A 13,607-nucleotide genomic window follows, 5' to 3' on the forward strand; every position below is an offset into this window, starting at 1 on the left:
GCCTGCTGTCTAGTCTCCGCGAGGCCTGGGTTGCCGACGGGCTAGAACTGGACGACGAGGATTGGATTTCCGCGGTGGCCTCTCCAAAAGAGGTGGCCATCCCGGCTCGCCTTCGTTTCGTCCAGCTTAAGATCCTTCACCGGGTTTACGTGACGGGGCCAAGGCTTCTACGTATGGGCTTTGCTGGTGACGGAATGTGTAAGCGTGGCTGTGGCGCGTTGGCAACTTTCATGCAAATACTGTGGGAGTGCCCAAAGGTGGAGCGATTCTGGCGTGGTGTGCATGAGGTCCTGCGTGTGGTTACGCGTGTCGCGCTGTTGCCTGAAGCGAGGAGATGCTTGCTGAATGTGTGGGAACCAAATGACTATTCGGTCCCGCAGACGCGGTGGGTGACTCTGGGATACATGATAGCTAAGCGTGACATTGCTCAATTGTGGGGATCCCAGAGGCCCCCTGCGGTGTTGGCCTGGAAAGAACATATGGATTGGTGTATGTTTCGTGAAAAGGTGGTGTATGTGGCGAGGGGTAAGCCTGGGGCGTGGGTGAAAATCTGGGGCCCCTGGAACGCCTACCGCGGGGGTATTTGTGAGCCGCCACTGCTACCGGCTGCCTCGCCTGCTCCGTCTCCCTAGATGGGCCCCCTCCCTCGGCCTTGGGCACGCGGTCCCCCAGTCCCTGATCTATTCCCATTCCCCTCTCCAGAGTTCTGCTGCTGGTTGGGATCCCCCACTTATGGAGCACGTGCTGTCACTTAGGATCGCGGGTTGCCTTGCGGGTGTGGTTTTTTGTGTTGTTTTGTTTTGATAAAAGGGAACCGTACTGTGGGCATGGAGCTATGCGGCCTGCAACATTGATTTCTCCTGTTTTGCTAATCTGCACTGCCAAGAGACTCTTACTGTATGTATGCAAAATGCTTTTGTCACTCTAGCGGCCGGCCGAGTGGTTGTAGGCCCATACCTGTAACTTTTTCAAACTGCAATAAACGGTTTCAAAAAAAAAAAAAAAAAAAAAAAAATAATAATTTGGCAAAAATCATCGAACAGTCCGTGTTAATTAGAGAAATAGGTCTATAGTTTCTACAATAGGAGGGGTCTTTGTGCTTTTTGAGTATCAAGCAGAGCATAGCTTGAGTAAAGGATTCTTGTATCTTTCTACTAGCTAAAAAGTGATTTATGAGAAGCTGCAGACGAGGAACAAGTAATGTTTAAAATGAAGAAAGAAACGTACAGAAAATCTATCCGGCCCAGGAGTTTTATCCTTTGGAAGTTGATTAATAGCATTTGTAATTTCTTGTTCCAGGATTGGACTATCGAGAGATGTCAGGTCAACAGGATTTGGGAATGGCTTGAAAATATGCATCTATCTTGCCAGATGAAGGGGGAGACTCAGGAGTATACAGAGTAGTATAGTAGTCTCTAAAGTATTCAAATTTCTTAGAATCGGTAATATGCCTAACCCCTGTGTTATACGTGATAGCAACAATCTTGGATTTCTGTTTTATTAATTTTAAGGTAGTTAGCTAAGGATTTGCCAGCTTTATGCCTACTGCCATACATTTTAGCATAACATTTGAGCAGACTACCGCAAGCATTATCACAGGACTGTTTATTATATTGCAATTTAGCTATAATGAGATTGGATAGAGTGTCAGCACGATTTGAGGTCAAATTTTCATGTTCTAAGGCCTTGATTTGTTTTAAAAATTAATGTTGTGTCTTTAAATGTCTTCTTTTTTTTGGCCAACAAAATCTATTCTAAATCCCCTGGCAGCTGTTTTAAAAGCATCCCAAATAAAGTTTATCTGTGAGTCCGAGAAAAGTTTATTTAAAAAAAAATTCCTGTTAAAGCAATGAAAACTGTTCTGTAAATTGAGTTTCTAACAAAAGAGCATTATTGAATCGCCATCTGCGTGAGATAGGTGTGGAAGTGGCATAATTATGATCTACAATGACGGGGGCATGATAAGAATTGAGCCTATCTCCGTATGTGTCATGAATTGAAGAGATGAAAAGTATGTAATCTTTTCTGGAGTGCGACCTCTGAACAGGGGAGAAGAAGCAGAATTCTAAGACATCAGGGTGAGAAATTTTCCAAAATCTATCAACTAGGGGTGGGCGGAATTTGCGAAATTCACTTTCGCAAATTATCGCGAAAATTTTAAAAATCTCCGCAAACACGCGGAAATATCGCGAAGATGCGGAAGTTTTTTCCCACCCGTTCGCGGTATTTTCTGCGTGGTCGCGGCTCGCCAACTTACCCATGCGGTTGCTTTCGGGCGCGGCCATCTTGTTTTCACTTGTCTTTTCACTTGTCTCGCGGTGCATGATCGCGAGAAGAAAGACGTGATCGCGCGACGCATGACGTTACTGCGGGCGCAAACTGTCACGAGAGAGCGCAAATGGCTACCAACAATCCAACATCTCGTGGAGAAAGCGGCCGGATCGGGAAAACTTGTCGGCGAACACGGGGATTCAGTAAGGCGATCGCGCGCACGCGAGAATGTATTATTTACAGCGCGAGCAAGAAACAAATTATCGCTAAGCTGCGCAATTTGGAAATTTTGACATTTTCGCGCTGTCCGCGGAACGCGAAAATGCCAAAATGTCGCAATTTCCGCGAACGGAACGGAATTTTGGCCCAGGCCTACTATCAACCCTCTAGAAGTAATAGCTTTGTGGAAAGTCTTTTGCATTTTAATTGGGATGAATTTGGTTTGGGATTTCGGATCTAAGAAAGGGTCCATAAGTTGATTGCAGTCGACACCCACAATCAGATTTTCTGAAGCGTGAGAAGATAGGAGAGTGGAAAAGTCGTTCTAAAATACTAAGGGGCATATTTACAAGCCCCTTGCGCCACTTTTGCGTCACTTTTCCCATGTTAAAAGTGACGCAAAAGTGGCACAAGGGGCTGGTAAATCTACCCCTAAGTCTATACCATTGGGACCGTAGACATTACATATGGAAAACTGAGTATTGTTTACTTTAATGTTCAGAAAAAGCCATCTACCATTGTTATCCTTAACCTCATATAGCAAAAGAATATTTAACGATTTGTGAAACAATATTACTACACCATTCTTATTATTAACTGCTGGAGAATAGAAAACATTTCCAACCCATTGTCTACGTAAGGATAGTATATCTTGCTCCTTAAGATGAGTTTCTTGTAGTAACTCTACATGGCATTTCAATTTAGAAAGGTGGGATAACACTTGTTTTTTAACAGGGTTACAAATGCCCTTAACATTCCATGAAATAATAAGTAATCCGCTCATTCAGGAAATATATGAGGTTATAAAAAACATACATGAAACTTAACATAAGTATATATATATATATATATATATATATATATATATATATATATATATATATATATATATATATATATATATATATATATATATATATATATATATATATTATATATATATATACATTTGATAGCAAAAAACAGTGTCATAGATAATAATGCAAGCCCAGATAGAAAATGATGCCAATAAATGAGGTAACAATATTAAAACAAAGAATTTGAGAAAATAAGAAGTTAAAGATAGAAAAGGAGACAAAACAGTCAACATGTTTTTCAAAACCATGCAGACCAGGTGGAAAATAGTAAAAAACCACAAGAACAAGTTTATATATAGAAAGAACAGCTGTCATATACTGAAGAGAAAAGAACAAAGGGATGGGGAGGAAAAAAAGGATAGGAGGAGAGAAAGGGACAAGAGGAACAGAAGGAGAACACAGTCTGCTCTGAAGCATATATGTAGAAATTATGACAAAAATCCAAACGACGTTAGCCATTGTAGTCACAAAAGAAAGGAACATTAATGTAGGAAGGGGAGACGAGGAGGACAGAAGCCACCCCAAAGAGGAACACAGCGAATAAATAGATGCAATGTCAACAAATAATGAAAGGACAATAATAATGAAAAGAGAACATAATCAACAAAATGGAATGGAACTTACCGAACAATAGGTAGACAATGCAACAGAGTGGAGCACGAACAAAAGAACAGATGGACAACGCGAACAAAGACATCATCGTCAAACAAGAGACAGTTAGGAACCAGTGGAACAAAAGAGAGAACACGAGAGAAAGCAATTAGGTTTTACTAAGTTCCATATCTTCTCCTTTGTGCACATGTATACATTTCTTGAGCTCTGCAGGATCCTCAAAGGTGAATGTTCTGTCTTTATATGTTACTTTGAAAAAGCAAGGATGGATGAGACCGTAGTGAGCATTCATGGATCGCAGCGTGGGTCTGAGGTTTAAAAACTCTTTTCGGCGATTGGCTGTGGGCTTGGAGACATCTTGACTGAAGAAAATCTTTTGACCTGACCAGAGCATCTGTTTACGTAATTTAGCTGCATTAAGAATCTCCATTAAATCAGAGTATAAAAGAAAGTAGGCAATGATTCCACGTGGTCAGTTTGAGGCTGATACGTTAAGGGGACTTATCCTGTGAGCGCTCTGAATATCTAGGTCTATAGATTTCGACAAACCTACTATTTGTGGAATATGCACCTTCAAGAAAGGGATCATATCAGGACCCTCAGAACATTTCGGAATTCCATAAATTCATAGGTTGTTGCGTCTGTTCTGATTTTCTAAATCTTCTGATGTTTTCTTCAGTCGAGCAACCTCTTTAGATAAAATGTCCACTTAGCGACAACATCTTGTGCATCACTGATCCTTTGTTCTCCATCTATAAGTCTGAAATCCAGACCAGACCATTTCTTTTCGAATCTTTGAAGCGTTACAGTGGAATCCGTCATGAAAGGTCGAATATTCCTGAGTTCATCCATGATATCCTCTAAGGTCAAAGGAAGAGGTGATTTATTTGGGGAGAAAGGATCTTTTTTGACTCTTTTATTTGGTATTGCTGACACAGTCTTTGCGACCGTCAGCATTAGAGCCTGCAGACCCTTGAAGTTTGTTTGAATGTGCGGAATCCATATTTAAAGCAGACTGAGGAAATGTTAAATATTTTCAAAGAAAATATATTTTTAGGAAGAGATATCACCAAAGAGAACCAGTGAATTTCCACAAAAATTAATAGACCTTTCCCAGATCATATAGAAAAAAAAATTGCTTCAGTTTAGCCGGAATTACGCAAAAAGACAATAAAGCGCGCTGCTTCCTGAGGTAATGAGGAACAACATACTCACAAAATTGCAGCCAAAATGAAAAAAGCACAAAGGAAGTGAAGTACCCAGCAGGCAGTTAGATATAGTCAGGTGTTAAAAACTTGCCTCTCAGATCCAGATGCGCCGTTCATTCAAAGTGTGGACAGTAACAAATATTTTCTTACTGGAGGTATATCCATCACAATTCACGAGGTGGTTTATTGACATGCAGTAGACAGATGTCCTTTAAAATCGGAGGAATTTAAAGAAATGTGCACGTTTCCTTGTAAATAGAACTCAGAATGGCCAAAAAAGGACCGACCAAAAGAGCATTTCAGGCGCGCTGACACCTGCTGAGAGTGCGAGTGCCGAGCTTGCAAAATGGCGGCCATAAGGCAGAGCGCCCAGGGAGCAGAGGAAAAAAAGTAGCCATCACTTGATCAGACCAAATAGAGGTCTAAAAACTTGCCTCTCCGCTCCTCAATGCCTCTGACGGGATTTTCCATGTTCGAGCCACCGCACTGCCACCTATGGGAGTCCCTTCGAGACCGGCTGTTCCTCGGTGTCAAGGAGGAGCTCTAAGAAGCGGCCATTTTGTCTTGCCGCCACCGCCCATCATCAGAATTTATATATCTTAAGTTATGGTTTCCAGTACTGATTTGTTTTTCATTCATAAGTTTTCAAAATATATACAGCCTTTCCAAAATAAAAATACTGCATTTTATTTTCAATGGCCACTATTGCGCAGTTATGCACCATATTTAAAAAAAACATTATTGCTATAGAAGCTTCTACTTTTTTATCTTCTTTTGTTTTTGCAGCAGGGGGTTTTAGCCTACTGCAAACTGTGGCAATAAATCTAACATTCCATTACTTGGTTAGCCCTTTTCCAATATGTGGGCCTAAAAGAACGGCGATAGCGGTGACTCATCACTTACAATACCCTTAAATTGAAAATTTCACATAAATGACACAGAAGTGCAACATTTAAAAAAAACAATTTTAATGTCAAAAGAATGCTCAGTGCAATGCGCTAATTGGAGAATATTTTTGCATAGTGATTGAAAGAGATCTTGTCCGTTTGAATGTTAAATAGTTTCTTTTAAATGCTGCAGAATTTGAGTGGAACTCGACCTGATAATATTTGTCATTTGCTTTTTTTTGCCATAGGAATTTGTTAAGCTGACTGTATCCGACATTCAAGTGACATATCTAACTATCCTGATAGGAGATTTCATCCGGGCTGTAATTGTTCGATATCTTAACTACTGTTGGTGCTGGGACCTAGAAGCTGGTTTTGTAAGTAATATATTTTTTGAAGTTTTAGAGAATGTGCAATTTCTAAATTAAAAAAGCTCCAGATTATTATCCTGTACAGGACTCTAACTCAACTACTTACAAATTGAAAAACATACTTTCCAATCATATTGTTGAAAAGACATCATTCTTACCTCCAACAATTCTTTTTTATATTTATTTTGGTAAAGCATTCCATGAATATCCAAAATGTATGATATACCAAAAGCAACCGGTTGCAATAATACAAACATTATTCTCCCTAAGCTCTTTCAAGCTTCAAAATCATGTCATATGAGAAACTAAACAAATACTTTGCAGATTCTAAGGTGCTGTGGCATTGGAATTATGAGCTCCCACAGACCTACTGTTTCATTCTAGCAAGTGGCAGCTGAAAGCCGTCAAATTGTCTGGCTTTAATTTAACACCACAACAAATTGAAGAATTACCAGGGAAATCGGGTATAGAATCATCAGTTGCACTTTTTTTATATGAATAACCTGATACACTGCCTAATACCCCGGTATTTCCCCTCCACCCCATCAGAGTTACTAAGGAGGTAGGAGGGGTGAAGTGATTATACCAGCCCAAAATCTGGGGCACTTATAATGAGGCCCTAATTGGTTAGTCAACCAATCAAACTGTAACAAATTTCTGCTATCATAAGGAGAAGATCTCATCACTGACCCAATACACGAAGCATTTTGCATACGTAACTTCAATTAAGGCATGCAAATAGTTGTATTAATGAGATTAAATCCACTGTTGTAACTCGCAAAAGACACATCTGCACTCATAAAGGGGTTTACCTGAACATAATTATACTCTAGTGTGGTGAATTTGGTAGTATAAGTATATTTTACTGGGGTGTGTGGAGTAAGGATTCCCTGGAAAGTTTGGAAACACCTAAACACCAATGGACCTGTGTGTTTATGGATATTCAGAAAATTCTCCTTTACACATTACACGCCTGGAAAAAGTTGGAGATGTACTGTTGATGGCAGGAGCATGGGGCATAGTGTGCGTCACACTGAATGGAAAAGGAGCTGCCTTACATTACTTCTATACACCTCCATAAAAAAAGAGGCTATACATCTTTCAAGTATCAAGCACAGGTCTTCTTAGACATATTCTTTGAAAACTTTTGTTTGATTATGAGGTCAGCTGACTTTTGTTTCCATTTCTGAGTCCAGAAAGTTAGCTAAATGAAGAGTGGAAATGGTGGCAGACTGAAATATATGTCCAGTGGATCATTTCTAAACTAAATAGAAAGGAAATGGATTCTCAGCTAACAAAGTCTGACCTAACTACAGCATTGTCTATAATGAGTTAATGTCAGTAAGAACACTGTTCAGCATTCTACACAGAAATCCTTAACTAGGAGCCAGAAGTAATGCCAAGAAGACTTACAGGCAAACCTGTGAAATCCTTGGTGTGGTTTCCGCTGACTATTTGCCTCCTGTCCTCCTGTTTTGCTGACTTAATTTTTGCTGGTTTTAGGATTTTGGACACTTTACCACTTCTTACCAGTGCTATAGTGCATGTGCTTTGTTAAAAAATATTGTAACATTGGCTTATCCACAACTAGCATATTTAATTTACATATAAGTCCCTACTAAAGTGCACTATGTGTGCCCAGGGCCTGTAAATAAAATACAACTAGTGGCCTGCAGCACTGATTTTGCCACCCACTTGAGTAGCCCTTTAAACATTTCTCAGGCCTGCCATTGAAGAGCCTGTGTGTGCCGTGTATTTAAAAAGTTGGACATGTACTTTAAAGTTTTACATGTCCTGGTAGTGAGAAACTATTACATTTGTTTTTCTCTACTGCAAGGCCCATTTCTCCAATAGGCTAGCATTGGTATTACCTTATTACATTTTATACGTGTAATTTCCAAATTGGAAAATTTAGAAATTTCGAATTTGGTGTCTCTAGACTCACAATGTAAAATCACAACTTATGGTAAAGTTGAATTTTAAGTTGCAAGTCTAAAAATGGCACTTTCAGAAAGTGTGCACAAACAAACAATCCCAAAACCGACTGTTCCTTTTCAACCTCAGTTCATTCTTGACCACTATACTCAATAAAAGCGATCACCATTTATTTTTTTACATCATACAAATACTTTTGTTTTTTGTCACACACAGAAGACCAATTCAAAACAGATCAAGAATATTCATACCTCCCACCTACATGAATTAATACACAAAAGTGCCGAAAATAAGTATGATATACATGACACTTCAATTAATGTGTAATTTCTTTATCCATGGACGGTGCACCCCTACCAAAACAAGACTACTGTAGCCATGTGAAGTTTTTTTGATCCCTTTACAATTGTTCATTTCCTGGTTTTCAGTGTTACTCATTTATTGCTCATATGGCACACAGATGCTTGTCAACGTGTTTCAACCCCACTATGAAATCGTTTTTTGGGGTTCTTCTCGAGACACAGAACTGCTGTCCACTCTACAACACATAATCAACAAAAACATTTATATTACTATCTACATAGTGCTATGGAGGGCCTAAAATTCCTCAGCATTGACACCATTTTCTTACTTTAACCATTCTGTGCCTTCTGTCTGTCTCAGAATATACATCTTGGCTGGGCTTTGTGCATTCCCTCTTAACAGCCACACTCAAAGGGAGCCTAAGTGTGCCTGATGGGCCATCAACATCCTGATGGGTCATCCCATCCAGAATGGAAGGGAGGAGCTGAATAAGGCTGTGCTTTTCCCCACGCAAAGAGCTGCACAGCCTCCTATAGTGAATCCGTCAGCTGGGGCAGGAAGAGCAGGGAATCTGTGTACTTCAAAGGCCTCTTGTTGAAGTCTCCCTCACTTCAAAGGCACAACTGGGCATAAGTACTGACACCACCAACTCAGTACACTTCTGGACCTGAGGACATTCTGCCAGGAAGAAGTCTGGTGTGCTGCTGAAAGGACTGCCACTCTACTGGACCTGCTCTCCTGCCTGCTGCCCTCCTTGCCCAGGAGTGAGAAGGACTGGACCTGCATCTCAACACCCCTAGAACCAAAGTGAATTTAAGGGCTTGTTGGCTTGACTCCTGTTCTGAAGTCTCAGGGACAGCAAACACTTCCAACAACCCTGCTACAGCCTCTGGCCAACTGTGAATTCTGCCCTGCCAAGTAGTGCCAATCCAGTCACTGGCCCTTGAAAGTTAGTTTTCTAGCTGTTTTCTACAAAACCATGCATCGACGACGTTGCGTTGATTGGAACTGACTCATTTCCCTTGACAGGATGCATTTCCGCTGCTGCTTGAACCGCAGACACTGCATCGTTGACGGTGAAATGCATCATCCTCATCATTTATGATGCATCTCCAAATTTGCGCCATTACATCACTTTGTGCTGTGTGCATCACCTACAGCCCAGCAGATTGACAATTACGCATTGCCTCGATGTCCATCGCATCTTGACACCTGACGCATCTTTGACTCTGCTCAGCTCAGAACCCACGCATTAAATGCATCTGCAGGGTCGACAGCGACGCACCACCTCCTTTGCTCCTCGCATTGCTCTTGACATTGATGCATCCAAGGCACTGTACAGCGTGCCAAGGTTGGTTCCTGTATCTGACCAGAGCTCCATCGTGGTCGTCTTGAACTTATGCATTTGACCCGGTCAAGCGCGACCAAATAACGCCGGTTGGCCCATTTGTTTCTAAACACTCCAAAACAGTTTATTCTTTAAAAAAAATCATATCTTGACTTCTACTTATTAGATTTGGTCTTTTTTGTTTTGTTTTACTCATAAAGATATTTTCTATGTTTCTAAAGTGGTGTGTAATAATTTTTGGGTGTTTTAGCTGTGTTACTGTTTTGAGTGTTGCACAAATACTTTACACATTGCCTCTTAAGTTAAGCCTGACTGCTCTGTGCCAAGCTACCAGAGGGTGAGAATAGGTTAATTTAGGGTGTGTACTAACTTAGCCCAACTAGGATTGTGGTTCCTGCTTAGACAGGGTACTTACCTGTACCAAACAGGAATCCAATTTCTAAAAAATTCCTTTCTTTTATTAGCTGGCAAAAAGGTGACTCTTCTTAAAATGCAAATACGAGAGTAAACAAACATCTGCATTTGCTATAGATGAGTTTACTAAGCCAATGCTGGTACAATAAGACAACTAATCAGGAAACCATCTTTGACTTGACCTTAACCAAATAGTGCAGCACAAAAATCAAGCTGCAACCTTTCTAAGAGAATTAAACATTTCTCTTAACTTTTCAGAATCATCAGAAAAAGAAAGGCATTTTAATGGGACCACTGAGATATCTGTAGACCATGACATCAAGGTCTGCTTTAGCTCCAAATTGTCAATGTGCAAGACCCTGTGATGAATCAATACCAAAGTAAAGCTATAGATCCAGAAGTTGTTGGAGTCATATAATCTGTCAAGGACGAATGCTGAGTAGGTCTGAGGAAAGGGAAAAACCAATGTGCTATCCTGGATAAAACAGTATATGTAAATGGTGACAAGTATTTCCTTGTGAGTCTCCTAGTTTGGAGGAAAAGCCCACCTAAGGGAAAAAACCCATTTGGCCAACTCTTAGCTCTTGATTGAAGATAAGCCTGAAGACTGTGGAATTCAACAAGACACCAAACTCCTCCTGACATCAGGAAGGAGAAAAGAACTAGAGACAAGTTCCATGCAAAGCATTCTAAAAAATGATCAAACTGCTCAACAATAAAATAGTAGTGGGGTGACTAACGTAATAAAAAATAAAGGAAGGAATGCGTTGAAATGCATCCTCCTCTCATATGAGCCTCCCTTATACATGATTTAAACAGGAACTGGTATCCCAAGAAAAGAGTCTACTCTATCTTGGGAACCTTGAATAATGTTCTATAGTCAATGCACAATCTTAGAAATGGCTGGTTATAAAGCTCGTGCATGACTCCATCAGAAAATCACGGTATTGTATTCACTTGGCGATCAAAGAGGTCCAAGTTTGAAAACCTTTGTTTCATACTAGATTTCTTAATTTGCTGCCGCCTTTCATGCCTAGTACTCCAAGCAGCTCCTGGGTGGTATACACTGAGCACAATTGTTGGGATAAGAATATGCCCATCATGGCATACAAACTCGTTCCCTGTTCTGAGTGTCCAACTTTATGTATAGAGGGTATCCTGATATTTAATTTTGGCCCTGATGGCAATTAATCTAAGTGGGTGTACAGAGCCCTAGGCATATCCCTGGCTCTGAGAGGTCCAGAACCTGTCCTGTGAGCTGGAGTGGTGCCTCAAGAATGCATAAACAATTGAACCTAACAATGAAACCTTTTAGCTACTAGCACCTAACCTGTTATCCCTTCATCAATATTATCCCTTCTATACTAACTGGGGTCTGTGTGCACACTGAATAGCTCCCACTGTCACAATGCTTGTTCCCTCAGGAACCTAGCAATTCAGAACAAAAGCACAGGTGCACCACACCACAAAACTTAATCACAAAGGACAGTTATAGAGTTCATATCCAGAAAAAATGTTCTTCAGTTTTTTCTTTTAATCCATTTTCATTTCCAGTAGGTAAAACATAGAGTCAAATTTTTATGACTCAACACACAGTGATCAAAATTGCTCCAATTCCTCTAGCAGAATGGGGGGAGACACCGGATACTTGAGCCACAGCAGCGGCAGCTACGTACCTTCTCCGTGGGGGCAGCGAGGCAGGGGCAGTCCCGGAAGGAGCACTCTCGCCGCAAGCACCAACGTGGGAACTACACCTCCCATGAGCTCCTGCTCTACGTGACGCCGTTACCGGCGACAGCGTGCCCGGAGGCGCTACAAAATCGACAGCTCCCTCGGTGGAGTGGGGGAGACACCGGATACTTGAGCCACAGCAGCGGCAGCTACGTACCTTCTCCGTGGGGGCAGCGAGGCAGGGGCAGTCCCGGAAGGAGCACTCTCGCCGCAAGCACCAACGTGGGAACTACACCTCCCATGAGCTCCTGCTCTACGTGACGCCGTTACCGGCGACAGCGCGCCCGGAGGCGCTACAAAATCGACAGCTCCCTCGGTGGAGTGGGGGAGACACCGGATACTTGAGCCACAGCAGCGGCAGCTACGTACCTTCTCCGTGGGGGCAGCGAGGCAGGGGCAGTCCCGGAAGGAGCACTCTCGCCGCAAGCACCAACGTGGGAACTACACCTCCCATGAGCTCCTGCTCTACGTGACGCCGTTACCGGCGACAGCGCGCCCGGAGGCGCTACAAAATCGACAGCTCCCTCGGTGGAGTGGGGGAGACACCGGATACTTGAGCCACAGCAGCGGCAGCTATGTACCTTCTCCGTGGGGGCAGCGAGGCAGGGGCAGTCCCGGAAGGAGCACTCTCGCCGCAAGCACCAACGTGGGAACTACACCTCCCATGAGCTCCTGCTCTACGTGACGCCGTTACCGGCGACAGCGCGCCCGGAGGCGCTACAAAATCGACAACTCCCTCCGCGTCGCGGGACGCGCGCGGGCGACGCCGGGCTGAGCCCGGGCAGAGGGCGGGCCGTCTGTGGCCGTCAGAGGCAGGAATAGGCTGGGCTGGGCCAGTCCCCTAACATCCTCATCAACTGTGAGTACTGCTATTGTTATAACTCTATCTGCGCATCATGTCTGCTAAAGGGGGAGCAAAAAGGGCATCCATAGGAATGGTCGCAGGGACTCTCGACCAATTCATAACAAGAGCGTCATCGGTACTGGAGAGAGAAATAGTCCTGACGCAGCGTCGTTTGTCCCAAGATCCGATTTTCACGAGAAGATCTTCCCTGGGCCCTATTGCTCATGTTAGTTCACCAGCCCCTTCCCAGTCAAACAGAGCTACTGTGCCTCCTCCCGTGGATGATACTGAGACCAATATAGGGGCCCAACCAGACACTTCCCTTCGAACAAATTATCCAACATGTGATAATGGCACAAATACACAGTCGGCTATAACGGAAGTGATCACTAATAAACAAATGATCTTACGTTCCAGGGAAGGCGCAATTCCAAAAAAAACAAGAATGGTCCCGGTGTTGCCCCTCCGGCTAAAAAATCAAAAACGTCTAAACAGCCCAAACCTATTAGCCCTCACATTACAGGAGCACGCAACTCTGAGCTCCCAATTGATACTCCTCCCATGGCCACTGGTGACTCTGAAACCTCACATCCCCCCTATTTAGATT

General features: G+C 42.5%; 1 protein-coding gene across 1 annotated transcript in view; it reads left to right on the top strand.

Moving 5' to 3' along the window:
• The window catches only part of LOC146866022 (transmembrane channel-like protein 2-B), a 704,484-nt gene that overhangs the window by 550,448 nt on the left and 140,429 nt on the right, over window positions 1-13,607 (top strand). The window contains exon 14 of the mRNA XM_085633032.1: window positions 6,303-6,431. Coding sequence (XP_085489158.1) covers window positions 6,303-6,431 — 129 coding nt within the window. The remainder of the gene's footprint in view (window positions 1-6,302; window positions 6,432-13,607) is intronic.

Source organism: Triturus cristatus, chromosome 2_1 (genome assembly GCF_964204655.1).
Source record: "Triturus cristatus chromosome 2_1, aTriCri1.1, whole genome shotgun sequence".
In the NCBI taxonomy this organism is placed as follows: domain Eukaryota; kingdom Metazoa; phylum Chordata; class Amphibia; order Caudata; family Salamandridae; genus Triturus; species Triturus cristatus.